Here is a 13,367-nt window from a genome sequence, read left to right on the forward strand (position 1 = left end):
CACTATGATAATGCATATGGTAAGTGTACGAACGCGGGAAAGTATTTGTACGACACTGAATGGGTCCCAGTGTTTATATATTAAGGACTACTATTACACAGGACGTGCGCACCCAGATCCCTGGGTCCGCTAGCGGACCCCATTGCTTTCTTTGTAACCTAACATTCTATATTGGACAAATATATCAAAACTAGAAACCTAACATTGTATATAGGACAAATATATCAACTATTGATTTATTCAATGTAGTATAAGTTAATATAAACTTTTATAGTGAAATAAGAAACTATTTTTAAGGCAGTGTTATGCTTTGAAATGCCAATCTTAGCCGGACTTAACAGGTATTATTGTATGAGGTTAGTGGACACCAGGGTTGGCGATTTTTTTTCTTTAATATAAAAGATCGTTTTTTCTTTAATTAAATCAGATTTATTTTATTTGAATAGATTTTTTTTTTTATAGATTTTCAATACTGTGGGATTGCTATCTGATATGCGATCTGATTGCTAAAGGACATTTTTAGCATATCAATATAAGGAGCAGTGTTATATAGACTTGCCACAAGTATACAAGGAACGTGGTATAAGCCTACATGTAGCATATATCACTGTGCAGCCCATAACAAGTTTCAACAAGATTCTTGTTAAAACTTGTTCTAGGTAAGCAGCCTCTCACTGAGTCAGTTGCCGCTTTGGAATCAACCAGGAAGGATGTCTTCTGGGCCTGGCAGAGTGGTTCCTTCAGGCAGAAATAATTATCCTGTCTGGAATTATTTTGAAAAACTACCAACAACTTCTGGCAAAGGGTACCGAGCTAAATGCAAAGACTGCAGCCGGGAACTACAGGGTATTGTATCAAGATTAAAATCCCACAGAGATAAATGCCAAGGTCAGCCACAGCATACAGAAGAAGAAATTGATGACCCAGGTAAATAATTTTTCTTATATTGTGTGCATTTCTCCCTTTTCATACACATCTATATAAATTTGGTGAACAATGGAGAGCATGTGCAATAAAAATGTGAAGGCCTAAAGAGATGATACTTCAACTTCATTACTTCTAAATTTGGGTAATGACTATATCATATATTGGGTAATGACTATATAATATACTGTATCCACTCAACTTTGGGGCCTAGATGACTGTTATTCATTTCATTCAACATTGTGTAATATATTTCACAGGTTCCCTTGGAATTCAGCTCACATGGGATTCAGCCCAAAGGGATTTAGCCTAACCTAACCCATTTTTTTTTGTAAATTTAAAAGTGGACTGAATCCTGTGTGGGCTGAATTCCAAGCCCACCTATTTCATATCCTGTTAATTATATCCAAATAATTTAGTGGCTTGTGTGAATGTGATCATTATCTAAAGAAATAACAACTGTACTCAAAAGTAGCCTAAATCATACCGTATTCATTCATTTATTTATTCATTTATAAATTATGCAATATGCTAAAATTTTCTGTTTCTATTTCAGGATTTGTATCAACAGCTTCAATCTCTTCATCATCGACTTGAATTATCTGCAAACCTAACTCCACCATTAAAAAGGTCACTATCATACTCCATAGGCGCCACTTCTGCTAAATCATTTTCATCTAAAAGAAAGTCATCAACATCTCTGGACAGATTTATCATAAAAACTTCAGCCTCTCAAAAGGAAAATCTCGACAAAGAAGTTGCAGGAATTATATTTCCTACAAATTCACCATTTCGTCTTGTTCAGCATCCTCAGTTTCTCAAGATGGTTCAGAACCTGAGGCCAGGTTATATTACTCCGTCTAGAAAAGATATTGCTGATAAGTACTTGGATCTTGTGTATGAAAAGGAATATAAAAAGTGTGCAGGTGACCTGAATAATGAAACTGTATGTCTTCAATTGATGGGTGGTCTAACATCCATAATGAGCCCATAATATGTGTCACTCTAAAAACATCCACTGGTCTGATTTATTTAGTTGACACAATAGACACATCAGGGAAACCTCACACTGCCGAATATCTTCTACAACTTGTACAAATTTCGATCTAGAAGGCTGAACAAGATTTTGGTTGTCACATTGGAAGTGTTGTGGCAGACAATGCAGCAAACATCACCAAGATGAGAAAACTCTTCGAGGAATCGAGTGAACCTGAGCATAGTCCTCACATATGCTAAAAATGTCCTTTAGCAATCAGATCGCATCTCAGATAGCAATCCCATAATATTTAAAATCTATAAACAAAATATGCTTAAATCAAATAAATCTGATTTAAATGAAAAAATAAATCTATTTTTTTTTTATTCTTTAAAAAGATAAAATAAAATCACCAACCCTGGTGTCCACTAACCTCATACAATAATACCTGTTAAGTCCGGCTAAATTTGGCATTTCAAAGCATAACAGTGCCTTAAAAATAGTTTCTTATTTCACTATAAAAGTTTACATTAACTTATACTGCACTGAATAAGTCAATAGTTGATATATTTGTCCCATATACAATGTTAGGTTTCTAGTTTTGATATATTTGTCCAATATAAAATTTAGGTTACAAAGAAAGTAATGGCCTCCGCTAGCGGACCCAGGGATCTGGATGCGAACGTCCTGTGTAATATATATATATATATATATATATGTATATATATATATATATATATATAGGGCACAGGTTTTCACGTAAATAATTCTGATTAAAGTCAACTGCGCTAATAGCTTTGGCTATCTTAAGATACAACTTCTTTAGTTGGAAGAATATCTTTTTTTCTCCATAGTTCAAGGTATGAACAAAATCATTCATGATGTTAATTCCATGGATAAGGCGTAGAGATAGGCGCTGGTGAATGCCGAAAAATATAATGATATTATGTAACAGTACAAATTGCTGTTGACACTGACACCGAAAACTTAATTTTTTTCTTCAGGGTGAGAACTACAACTCCGATGGCTATAAGTTCTATTATCGATGATGAATAGGCGAAGAATGATGCATAGTGGCTGACCGTCACACTTTTTGAAGCAGGGAAAGTTGGAAGTAGGAGAGATCACCGAAGGTCCCTAGGTGAGGTCACCGGGGTAAGACAGGGTCCGAGGAAGTCACTAGGCGAGGTCACAAGAGAAGGCGGTGACGAAGAATGACTCTGGGAGAGATCACTGGGAGGAGTAGGCGATGTTGAGAAACAATCCCTGGGCGAGGTTACTAGGAGGGATAGGGAAGCTCATCATTCTCGTCACAGACTGCAAAGAGGAAGCTCTAGCTTGGCTTCTAGATCTTGGTCCTGTGTGATGGGGGTATTGGTGTTGCTGAGGGCCCTGGCAACCACTATGTTCCTGAAGGGATTCAGGGTCAAGTTGTCTATGAGATCGTTGGTGGGCAAGGTGTTCCTGGGGGCGGGCTGATGGGAGGATGAAGTCTGCGGCTTGTTGTATGTTGATGGAGGGCTGTTGAGTTGTGATAGATACAGCTTCAGCGATCTGCAATCTTTTAAAATTTATTTCTTTGTGGAGTATAATAGTGTTGTGTATTAATGTGTTCATTGGGGGCTTCATGTCGTGGTGGTCAATGTAGTGTTGAAAAATGGAGCCTTGGTTTCGATGGTGTTGGAGACGTCTTCTTAGTGTAGTGGAGGTTCTACCAATGTAGGAAAAGGAGCCGTCACAGCAGCCCTCCTGGCATGTAAACTTGTAAACTACGTTGGTAGAAGCCTCCTTCGGTATCTTTGGTGTGGTGCTATTTTTCATGATCAGGGATCTGGTCAGATTAGCCTTGCAGAAAATTCTAACATTAATAGAAGAGTCTTTGTCTGTTGGAATGACTCCTCTTTTTAAGATACCTTTTATGGCATCGCATTCTTCTTTGTAATGGCTATGGAAGTGATTTAGGTGGTATATGGTGATTTGGTTGGTGACCTGGTTTGGAGCCGGATCTAGGGTGGCGTATTGATCCAGTTTCTTTTTGATGACACCTTCGATCAATTGGTCAGAGAACCCGTTATTAGTGAGAAGTTGTCGGATACGGTCGTGGGGAATGTCCTCCAGCCTATAAAAGATCTGTGGCTGCAGCATATGTTAACAGAGCGCTTACCCATTGTAGCAGCTGGAGGGAGACGCACAGGGAACTCGACCGTATCCGACAACCTCTCACTAATAACGGGTTCTCTGACCAATTGATCGATAGTAGACCTTATAGCCATCGGAGTTGTAGTTCTCACCCTGAAGAGGCCTCTGCAAGAGGCGATTTTTTTTTTTTCGGTGTCAGTGTCAATAGCTTTTTGTACTGTTACATAATATAATTATATTTTTTTCGGCATTCATCAGCGCCTATCTCAATACCTTATCCATGGAATTGACATCATGAATGATTTTGTTCATACCTTGAACTATGGAGAAAAAAATATATTCTTCCAACTGAAGAAGTTGTATCTTAAAATAGCCAAAGCTATTAGCGCAGTTGACTTTAATCAGAATATATATATATATATAAGTATATATATACATACATATATACATATATATATACATATATATATATATGTATATATATATATATATATATATATGTATATATATACATACATATATACATATACATATATATATATATTGCAGAAAAAAACACTGGTAAATAAGAAACGTAGTCCGAACGTTTTCGTCTATTTAAGACATCATCAAGGGAATACAGTAAAGGAGATACAGACAGTATATATACAGAAATATTTCAGGGAACATGGAAAGAAATGTCACATAAGCCTGAGAAAATTACCAACAGTCCTCAGGTCACAGATGGACCAAATGTCCGGGCAGGAAAACATGTAACAATTTTCTTTGAAATAAAATTATCCAGCTTGTACATACCCAAGCTTAGATTGATATTTTGGTCAAAAGTTTGTTTTATATGGCTGGTGGGGGAAAAGAATACTACCACCAAGTATTCCCACTTGGATCGTAAGAGGCGAGAAGAAAGGGACGGGGATTGGGACTAGGCATCCTTCTCCTTGTAGCTCCACAGGGGACATTCCTAAAAGAAAAAGCAAAGGCATAAGAGGGTCTGGGATTTTTCCGACCAGCACCCTAAGGTTTAGGTCTTTTAATGTGCGTGGATGTGGTACAGATGAGAGTAAAAGGGAAGAGATAGGTAGTATGTTTGTGAGAAGAAAGATGGATGTGTTGGCTTTGAGTGAAACTAAGTTGAAAGGGGAGGGTGAGGGTAAGTTTGGGTGTGTAAGTGGGAGGTCATCAGGAGTGAAGAGAGGGCGAGGGAGGGGAGGGGTGGCCATTCTAGTAAGTGAAGAGATAGTTAAACGTGTAGTGGAATGGAAGGAGGTTTCCTCAATGATAATGTGGATGAAGGTGAAACTGGGAAAGGAGATGTGGGTCTTTGTAAGTGCATATGGGCATGGCAGTGAGAAGAGTGTAGAAGAAAGGGAGGCCTTTTGGATAGATTTAAATGAGTGCATAGAGGCCTTAGGGAGAAATGTCAATGTAATAGTACTGGGAGACCTTAATGCCAGGGTAGGAAATGGTCCAATTGATGGAGTGGTTGGGAAATGTGGAGTTTCAGAAACGAATCGTAGTGGAGAGTTGATGGTGGAAATGTGTCTAGAAAGAGAGTTGATGATAGCAAATACAGTGTTTCGGAAGAAAGTCAAGCATAAGTACACATGGGAGAGAGTGGTGGATGGAAGGGTGGTAGATAGAGCGTTAATGGATTATGTAGTGGTGAATAGGATTATGATAGGAAGAGTTAAGGATGTACATGTGCTAAGGGAGAGGGTGGGGGAATGTCAGATCATTTTTTGGTGGAAGGTAAGTTGAGAGTGGAGGATAGATGGAGAGAGAGGAAAGGGACAAAAGGTAGGGAGGTGCTTAGAGTGAACTCTTTAAATGAAAAGGAAAAGGAGAAGGAATACAAGAGGAAACTGAAGGAGGAATGGGAGGGAGAGAAGGATAGAGTAGAGCTAGGTGTGGAGGAGGAATGGGGATGGTTCAAGGAGGGAGTCACAAAATGTGCAAGGATGGTGTGTGGAACAAGATGGACAGGAGGAAATAGAAGGAAGGGTAGTGAATGGTGGGATGAGGAAACAAAAAAGTTTGTAGAAGAGAAAAAGCGAGCTTTCACAGATTGGTTACAAAATAGGACGAGGGAGTCATATGAGAGGTACAAACAAAAGAAAATAGAAGTAAAGCAAAAGGTAAAGGAGGCAAAGAAGAGAGCAGATGTGAAATGGGGTAAGGGTATGACAGAAAATTTTGAAAGTAATAAAAAGATGTTTTGGAAATATATTAAGAGAGGAAGAGGAGGCGAATCAAGTAGAGTAGAAAAGGTAAAAGGTGCAGATGGAGAGATGATAATGGAAGAGAAGGCAGTAAGGGAAAGATGGGCTGAATATTTTAGGGAGTTGCTAAATGAGAAGGAGGATAGGGAGGGAAACATAGCTGAAGTGGGAAATGCTAAGAAAATGACCGTGATGAGTGAGGAAAATGGAGGAGAAATAAGGTAGGATGATGTGAAGGCAGTTGTTAAGATGATGAAAGCAGGTAAGGCACCTGGTCTAGATGGATGCCATGCAGAATGTCTAAAAAAAAAAAGGAGGTACAGTGATGGTGGACTGGCTGGTGAGGTTATTTAATGTTTGCTGGAGAGAGAGTAGAGTGCCGGAGGACTGGAGGAGTGCCTGTATAGTTCCACTTTACAAGGGAAAAGGGGACAAGTGTGAATGTAGTAGTTTCAGAGGGATTAGCTTGTTAAGTGTAGTTGGGAAGGCTTATGGGAGGAACTTGATTGAGAGGATTAGGAGAGGAACAGAAGGAGTAATTGGTGAGGAATAGTGTGGATTTAGGACGGGTAGAGATTGTGTAGATCAGATCTTTGTGGTAAGACAGATATGTGAGAAAGCTATAGGAAAGGGAAAGGATGTTTTTTGGGCTCTTATGGATCTGGAAAAGGCTTACGATAGGGTAGACAGAAAGGCACTGTGGGAGGTACTGCAGATATACGGGATAGAAGGAAAGCTTCTAGGAGCTGTCAAGAGTTTTTATGAGAGTAGTAGAGCTTGTGTCAGGATTAGAAATGGAGAGAGTGAGAGGTTCGAGATAAAGGTGGGACTTCTTCAAGGATGCGTTATGTCGCCCTGGCTGTTTAACTTATACATGGATGGGGCAGTGCGAGAGGTAAATGTAAGGGTAGTGGGTCAGGGATTGGAGATGGTTAAAGAAAATGGAGAAAAGTGGGAGGTGAGCCAGCTGTTGTTTGCGGACGACACTGCGCTTGTGGCAGGATCGGAGGAGGGATTGAGGAAGTTGGTGACAGAGTTTGGGAGAGTATGTGATAGAAGAAAGCTTAAGATAAATGTGGGTAAAAGTAAGGTGATGAGATGTACAAGGGGTGAAAGTGGCAGTAGACTGGACGTGAGCATTAAGGGAGAGCGACTGGAGGAAGTGGATAGTCTTAGATACTTGGGTGCAAAAGTGGCAGGAAAAGGTGGAGTGAAGGTGGAGATAGAATGTAGATTGAGAGAAGCGAGTAAATGCCTTGGTGGATTAAAGAGTGTAATGAGGAATAGTCATTTGGGAATGGATGCTAAGAGGAGCCTGTATGAAGGAGTGATTGTGCCAACAGCACTGTATGGGGCAGAAACATGGAACATAAGAGAGGAAAAGAGAAGGAGTTTGAATGTGTTTGAGATGAGGTGTCTGAGAAGTATGATGGGTGTTACTAGGCTCGATAGAGTGAGAAATGAGGAGGTGAGGAGGAGAACAGGGGTGGTAAGGGAGTTGGGAGATAGGTTTGATGAAAGAGTGTTAGGATGGTTTAGACACAGGGAAAGAATGAGTGAAGAAAGACTAGTAAAAGAGGTATGGAAGGCAGATGTGGAGGAAGTGAACATGAAGGGACGTCCTAGGATGAGGTGGATGGATGGGGTGAAGGGGGCTTTGGGGAAGAGGGGAATGTCTGTTGAGGAAGGACGGGAGAGGACAGAAGACAGGGATGAATAGAGAATGGTTGTATATGGATGTTGTTGTGATGCATGAGGTGGAATGGGCGGGGGGATGGGGGGTGAGGTAGTATGTGTGAGCAAAATTTGACGCAGCCCGAAGGGATTTCTTCCCGTCCTCTCCTTTTATGCAATGGGGGGACGGAGAGGGGGTGTCGCCGATTTAATGAAGCGGCCTTGCTGTGGATGTGCTGTGTCTTGCGACACTGCTTCTGACCCAGGGCAGTGGACAGGGTGCAGGGATGACCCGTCAGCCAGGAGGTGCTAAGATAGGAGGGAGGGTGGAGGGGTGTGGAGTGTATTCAGGGATGGAATGGGTGGGAGTGATTTTATGCCTTTTTCTTTTTGGCTACCTCCCTTGTAAGGGGGAAAAAGCCTTGGTATATGTATGTATGTATGATGTAGGTTCAATTATGTTCCTTCCAGTAAAGGAATTACAAGAGGTACCTCTTGTAATTCCTTTACTGAAAGGAACATAATTGAACCTAGCCATATAAAACAAACTTTTGACCAAAATATCCATCTAAGCTTGGGTATGTACAGGCTGGATAATTTTATTTCAAAGAAAATTATTACATGTTTTCTTGTCCGGACATTTGGTCCATCTGTGACCTGAGGACTGTTGGTAATTTTCTCAGGCTTGTGTGACATATCTTTCCGTGTTCCCTAAAATATTTCTGTATACTGTATATACTGTCTGTATCTCCTCTTAAATAGACGAAAACGTTCGGACTACGTTCGGACTACGTTTTTTATTTACCAGTGTTTTTTTCTGCAAATTATATTCACGTGTCATTTGTGAAATACTGCAATATATATATATATATATATATATATATATATATATATATATATATATATATATACTGTATATATATATAAACTTTTTATCCCACAGTCGGAAAAAGAAGACACTAATGTCGAACGTTCTGTATATTTCGATCACTAACTGTGACCCTCTTCAGCAGAATGAATACATAGTGGAAGGCATATGCTTATATACAAAAATGTGAGGTGGGAAAAGGAACAAGCTCAGGTAACGTGACCGATGCTCCGCAGGTCGCGTGGGTCCAGGTGTATATAAGTTGCCATGTTTAGATTGTGATACTGTTTATTGGGGACAAACTGGAAGAGATTTGGCAACCAGAATTAAAGAGCGTAAAAATTCTGTAAAATATTGTCAACAAAGTTCCACGGTATTTCAGCACATTGCCAATAAAGATCACCGCATGCATTGGGATGATGCTGAAATAATTTATAAATCAACATGTAGCTTCAAAAGGAAAATAATAGAGTCTTCCCTGATTAAATATCTCCCAAATTTCAACATATCAAATGGTCAGTGGTCACCTGACTGCATTACCACCTCAGCAGTCAGCAAAGTGCTACCTCATATACTCCAAGGTCACAAAACCCCACGCGACCTGCGCTTGTTCCTTTTCCCACCTCACATTTTTGTATATCAGCATATGCCTTCTACTATGTATTCATTCTGCTGAAGAGGGTCACAGTTAGTGATCGAAATATACAGAACGTTCGACATTAGCGTCTTCTTTTTCCGACTGTGGGATAAAAAGTTTATTTTATCAATGTGCTACGACATTACTTTATACTGATATATATATATATATATATATATATATTATATATATATACTTACATATATATATATACATACATATATATATATATATATATACACACACACACACACACTTATATATATATATATATATATATATATATATATATATATACATATATATGTATACATACATATAACAAAGGATTACAAAGGCGGAGCATGCCGACAGGAGACCTTTGGTCCATATCTAGGTCGGATGAGAAAAACAATCATATTAATAATAAAACAATAAATAAAAACTATAATAATGTAAATAACAAATAAAATACATAAATAAATGCATAGGTATACCTAAATAATAAACAAACAGGTAAATAGTAAATAATAATAAATTGACATATAACTAATAATAAATGAAAATCAGACAGACAAATTATAACAAAACAAAAACAAATAATATAAGATAAATCATAATCATTACAGCATCTTACTTAGGTATTTATCTAAATGATTCTTAAAGCTTCGAACTGAGCTACATTGCACTACCTGTGCAGGAAGTTTATTCCATTCATTAACTACACGGTTGGCAAATTTGTTTCTACCTACTTCCAAATTGAATCTATTTCCGGATAGTTTGAGACCATTGTTTCTTGTCTGATTCTCATTCAATGTGAAAATTTTGTCACTTTTGATGTTGTCAATTCCTTTTAAAGTCTTAAAGACCTGTATCAAGTCACCTCTGAGTCTACGCTTTTTTAGGGAAAACAGATTCATGTGTTTTAGTCGATTTTCGTATGATTTATTTTTGACATTTGGAATCAGTTTTGTGGCCCGCCGTTGTATTTTTTCCAGTCTGTCAATGTCTTTAATGAGATTCGGTGACCATACGGAAACAGCATATTCCAAATGTGAACGAACTAACGATTTATATAGCTTGTTAATGAGTGATGGACTTTTGAAATCAAAAGATCGCGCAATCAGTCCTAGAATCTTATTTTACAAAGGATTACAAAGGCAAAGCATGCCGACAGGAGACCTTTTTATCCATATCTAGGTCGGATGCACAAAAAAAAAAAAAAAAAAAAAAATCATATTAATAATAAATTAAAACTAAATTAAAACTATAACAATGTAAATAACAATTAAAATACATAAATAAATGCATTGGTATAGTTGAATAACAAACAAACAGGTAAATAGTAAATGATAATAAATTGACATATAACTAATAATAAATGAAAATCAGACAGACAAATTTATAACAAAACAAAAACAAATAAATTATTACATAAAATTATAATAATTACAGCATCTTACTTAGGTATTTATCTAAATGATTCTTAAAGCTTCGAACTGAACTACATTGCACTACCTGTGCAGGAAGTTTATACAATTCATTAACTACACGGTTGGCAAAGTTGTTTCTACCTACTTCCAAATTGAATCTATTTACGGACAGTTTGAGACCATTGTTTCTTGTCTGATTCTCATTCAATGTGAAAATTTGGTCACTTTTGATGTTGTCAATTCCCTTTAAAATCTTAAAGACCTGTATCAAGTCACCTCTGAGTCTACGCTTTTTTAGGGAAAACAGATTCATGTGCTTAAGTCGATTTTCGTATATACTGAAATCCGCTGAAATACACTGCTTGGATGATTTGAGGTCGTTACTGATAATTACACCGAGATCTTTTTCACTATTCACTTTTGTTAACGAATTTCCAAATAACTTGTAATCGTACTTACTGTTATTTTTACCTATGTGCATTACCTTGCATTAACTTGTGTTAAATTTCATTACCCACTTTTCAGACTATTGCTGTAATTCATCTATATATATACATACATACATACATACATATATATATATATATATATATATATATATATATATATATATATATTATATTATATATAACTTAAACCCACTCTCGGAGAAAAATAAGCTGAGATACAGAGTAAACCGTACAATTTCGACCACTAACTATGGTCCTCTTCAGGGGCTATATACAGAGGAGAAAGTTACAGTGGGGAACTCAGTAAGCCTCAGGTCACTTGTGCCCTGAGTGAGGTCGGACGTTTCGTTCTGCGGAGATGAATTTATTAACGGCCATACTAGTAATGGCATCTGGTGACAATTGACCTTTTGAAGTATTGTAATTTGAAAAAAGTTTTATTAATGAGGATTCAATAATTTTTCTTATGAAACTATAATGTGAATTGTATACTGTAGCTGCATTCTTCCAATCTATTCTGTGATCTAAAAGACTAGAATGGAGGAATACAGCTGAGTTTTCTTGGCCGTATTTTAAAGAATTTTCATGTTCTTTGATCCTAGTGGGTAGTTCACGTCCCGTTTGTCTCCAGTACACTTTATCACAATCGAGACATGGTATCTTATATACAAGGACGGTGCTTAATGAAATGGAGAGGTACAACCTGGATATTTTGGCCTTGCAGGAAGTAAGATGCACTGAGAGTGGAGAATGTACTATGGGTAAATACTAAATCTTATATTGTGGAAGGGAAGATGAAAGGCACATCTAAGGAGTGAGAATATGCACGAGCGATAAAGAGAAGAAATGCTTAATAAAGTTCCAGCCAATCAATGAAAGACTACTTGAAGTTAGATTCAAATGTAGATTGTGGCATATGCACCGACAAATGATAGCAATGAACAAGATAAGAACGACTTCTACGAAAAACTACAAGAAGTAACGGATGAAATACCAAAACATGATGTTGCCATCATCCTTGGAGATATGAATGCGAAAGTTGGAAAGGAAACTGAAGCCTTCGCACCATCAATAGGCAAAGAAAGTTTACACCAGGAAAGTAACGAAAATGGAATCAGGTTGGCATCATATGCAAACCAAAAAAATCTAGTAATTGGTGGCACTATTTTTCAACATAAAGACATACACAAAGCCACATAGATATCACCGGATGGAAGGACAAAGAATCAAATAGATCATATTTTAGTAAATAAGAAATTTAGAAGTGCTCTGCAGGACGTAAGGGCCTTCAGAGGAGCTGAGAGTGATAGTGACCACTTTCTTGTCATAACCAAACTTAGAACCAAATTAAAGATTAATAAGAACCTTAGAGCAGAAAAGAAAAAGCTTTATAATGTTGAACAATTGAAGATGGAACAAAAATTTACTGAACACCAAGTGAATATACAAAATAGATTTACTGCAACTGAGGAGACAGAGGAGGGGGACAAGACCAATGTTGACAATGAATGGAGAAAAATTGAAGAAGTGGTTAAGGGAGCAACAGAGCAAATAATTGGATTTGAAGAAAGACAAAGCAGAAATACGTTCTTTGATAATGAATGTAAAAAAATAGTTAAAGAGAGAAAACTAGCGAAAGCCATATGGTTGATGAATACGACTGATGGACAGTGACAAGAATATTGCAGGAGAAGATGAGAGAAGCTAGACGAGTAATTAGAAGAAAGAAAAGGCAACAGATAAACAAAGAGTTAGATCAAATATATCAGGGCGCTAAAGAAGGCAAGGTTAGGGAACAATATGAAGAAATAAGGAAACTTAGGAAGGGATATCAACCAAGAACAAAGATGATAAAAGATAAAAATGGTGAAATTTTGATTAGTGAAAAAGAGGTAATGGAACGATGGGAAGAATATTTTAGGGAACTCTTAAATAGACCTGAACCTGAAAATCCTTTGATTAGTAAAGATATACTAGGACTAAAAGAGTACCTGGAGGAACCATCGCTGGAGGAAATAAGAAAATGCATCAGAGGTTTAAATAGTAATAAAGCTCCAGAATGAGATAATATC

General features: G+C 37.5%; 1 protein-coding gene across 1 annotated transcript; it reads left to right on the forward strand.

Annotated features, from left to right (window-relative positions):
* Positions 1 to 11,983: 11,983 nt before the first annotated feature.
* Positions 11,984 to 12,969, forward strand: LOC143017487 (uncharacterized). The gene is made up of 3 exons (XM_076172276.1): positions 11,984 to 12,022; positions 12,202 to 12,444; positions 12,571 to 12,969. The coding sequence occupies exons 1-3, from the start codon at positions 11,984 to 11,986 to the stop codon at positions 12,967 to 12,969; spliced, it is 681 nt and encodes a 226-aa protein (XP_076028391.1).
* Positions 12,970 to 13,367: the final 398 nt, after the last annotated feature.

Source organism: Oratosquilla oratoria, chromosome 32 (assembly GCF_046742065.1).
Source record: "Oratosquilla oratoria isolate Oo_2021 chromosome 32, ASM4674206v1, whole genome shotgun sequence".
NCBI lineage: Eukaryota > Metazoa > Arthropoda > Malacostraca > Stomatopoda > Squillidae > Oratosquilla > Oratosquilla oratoria.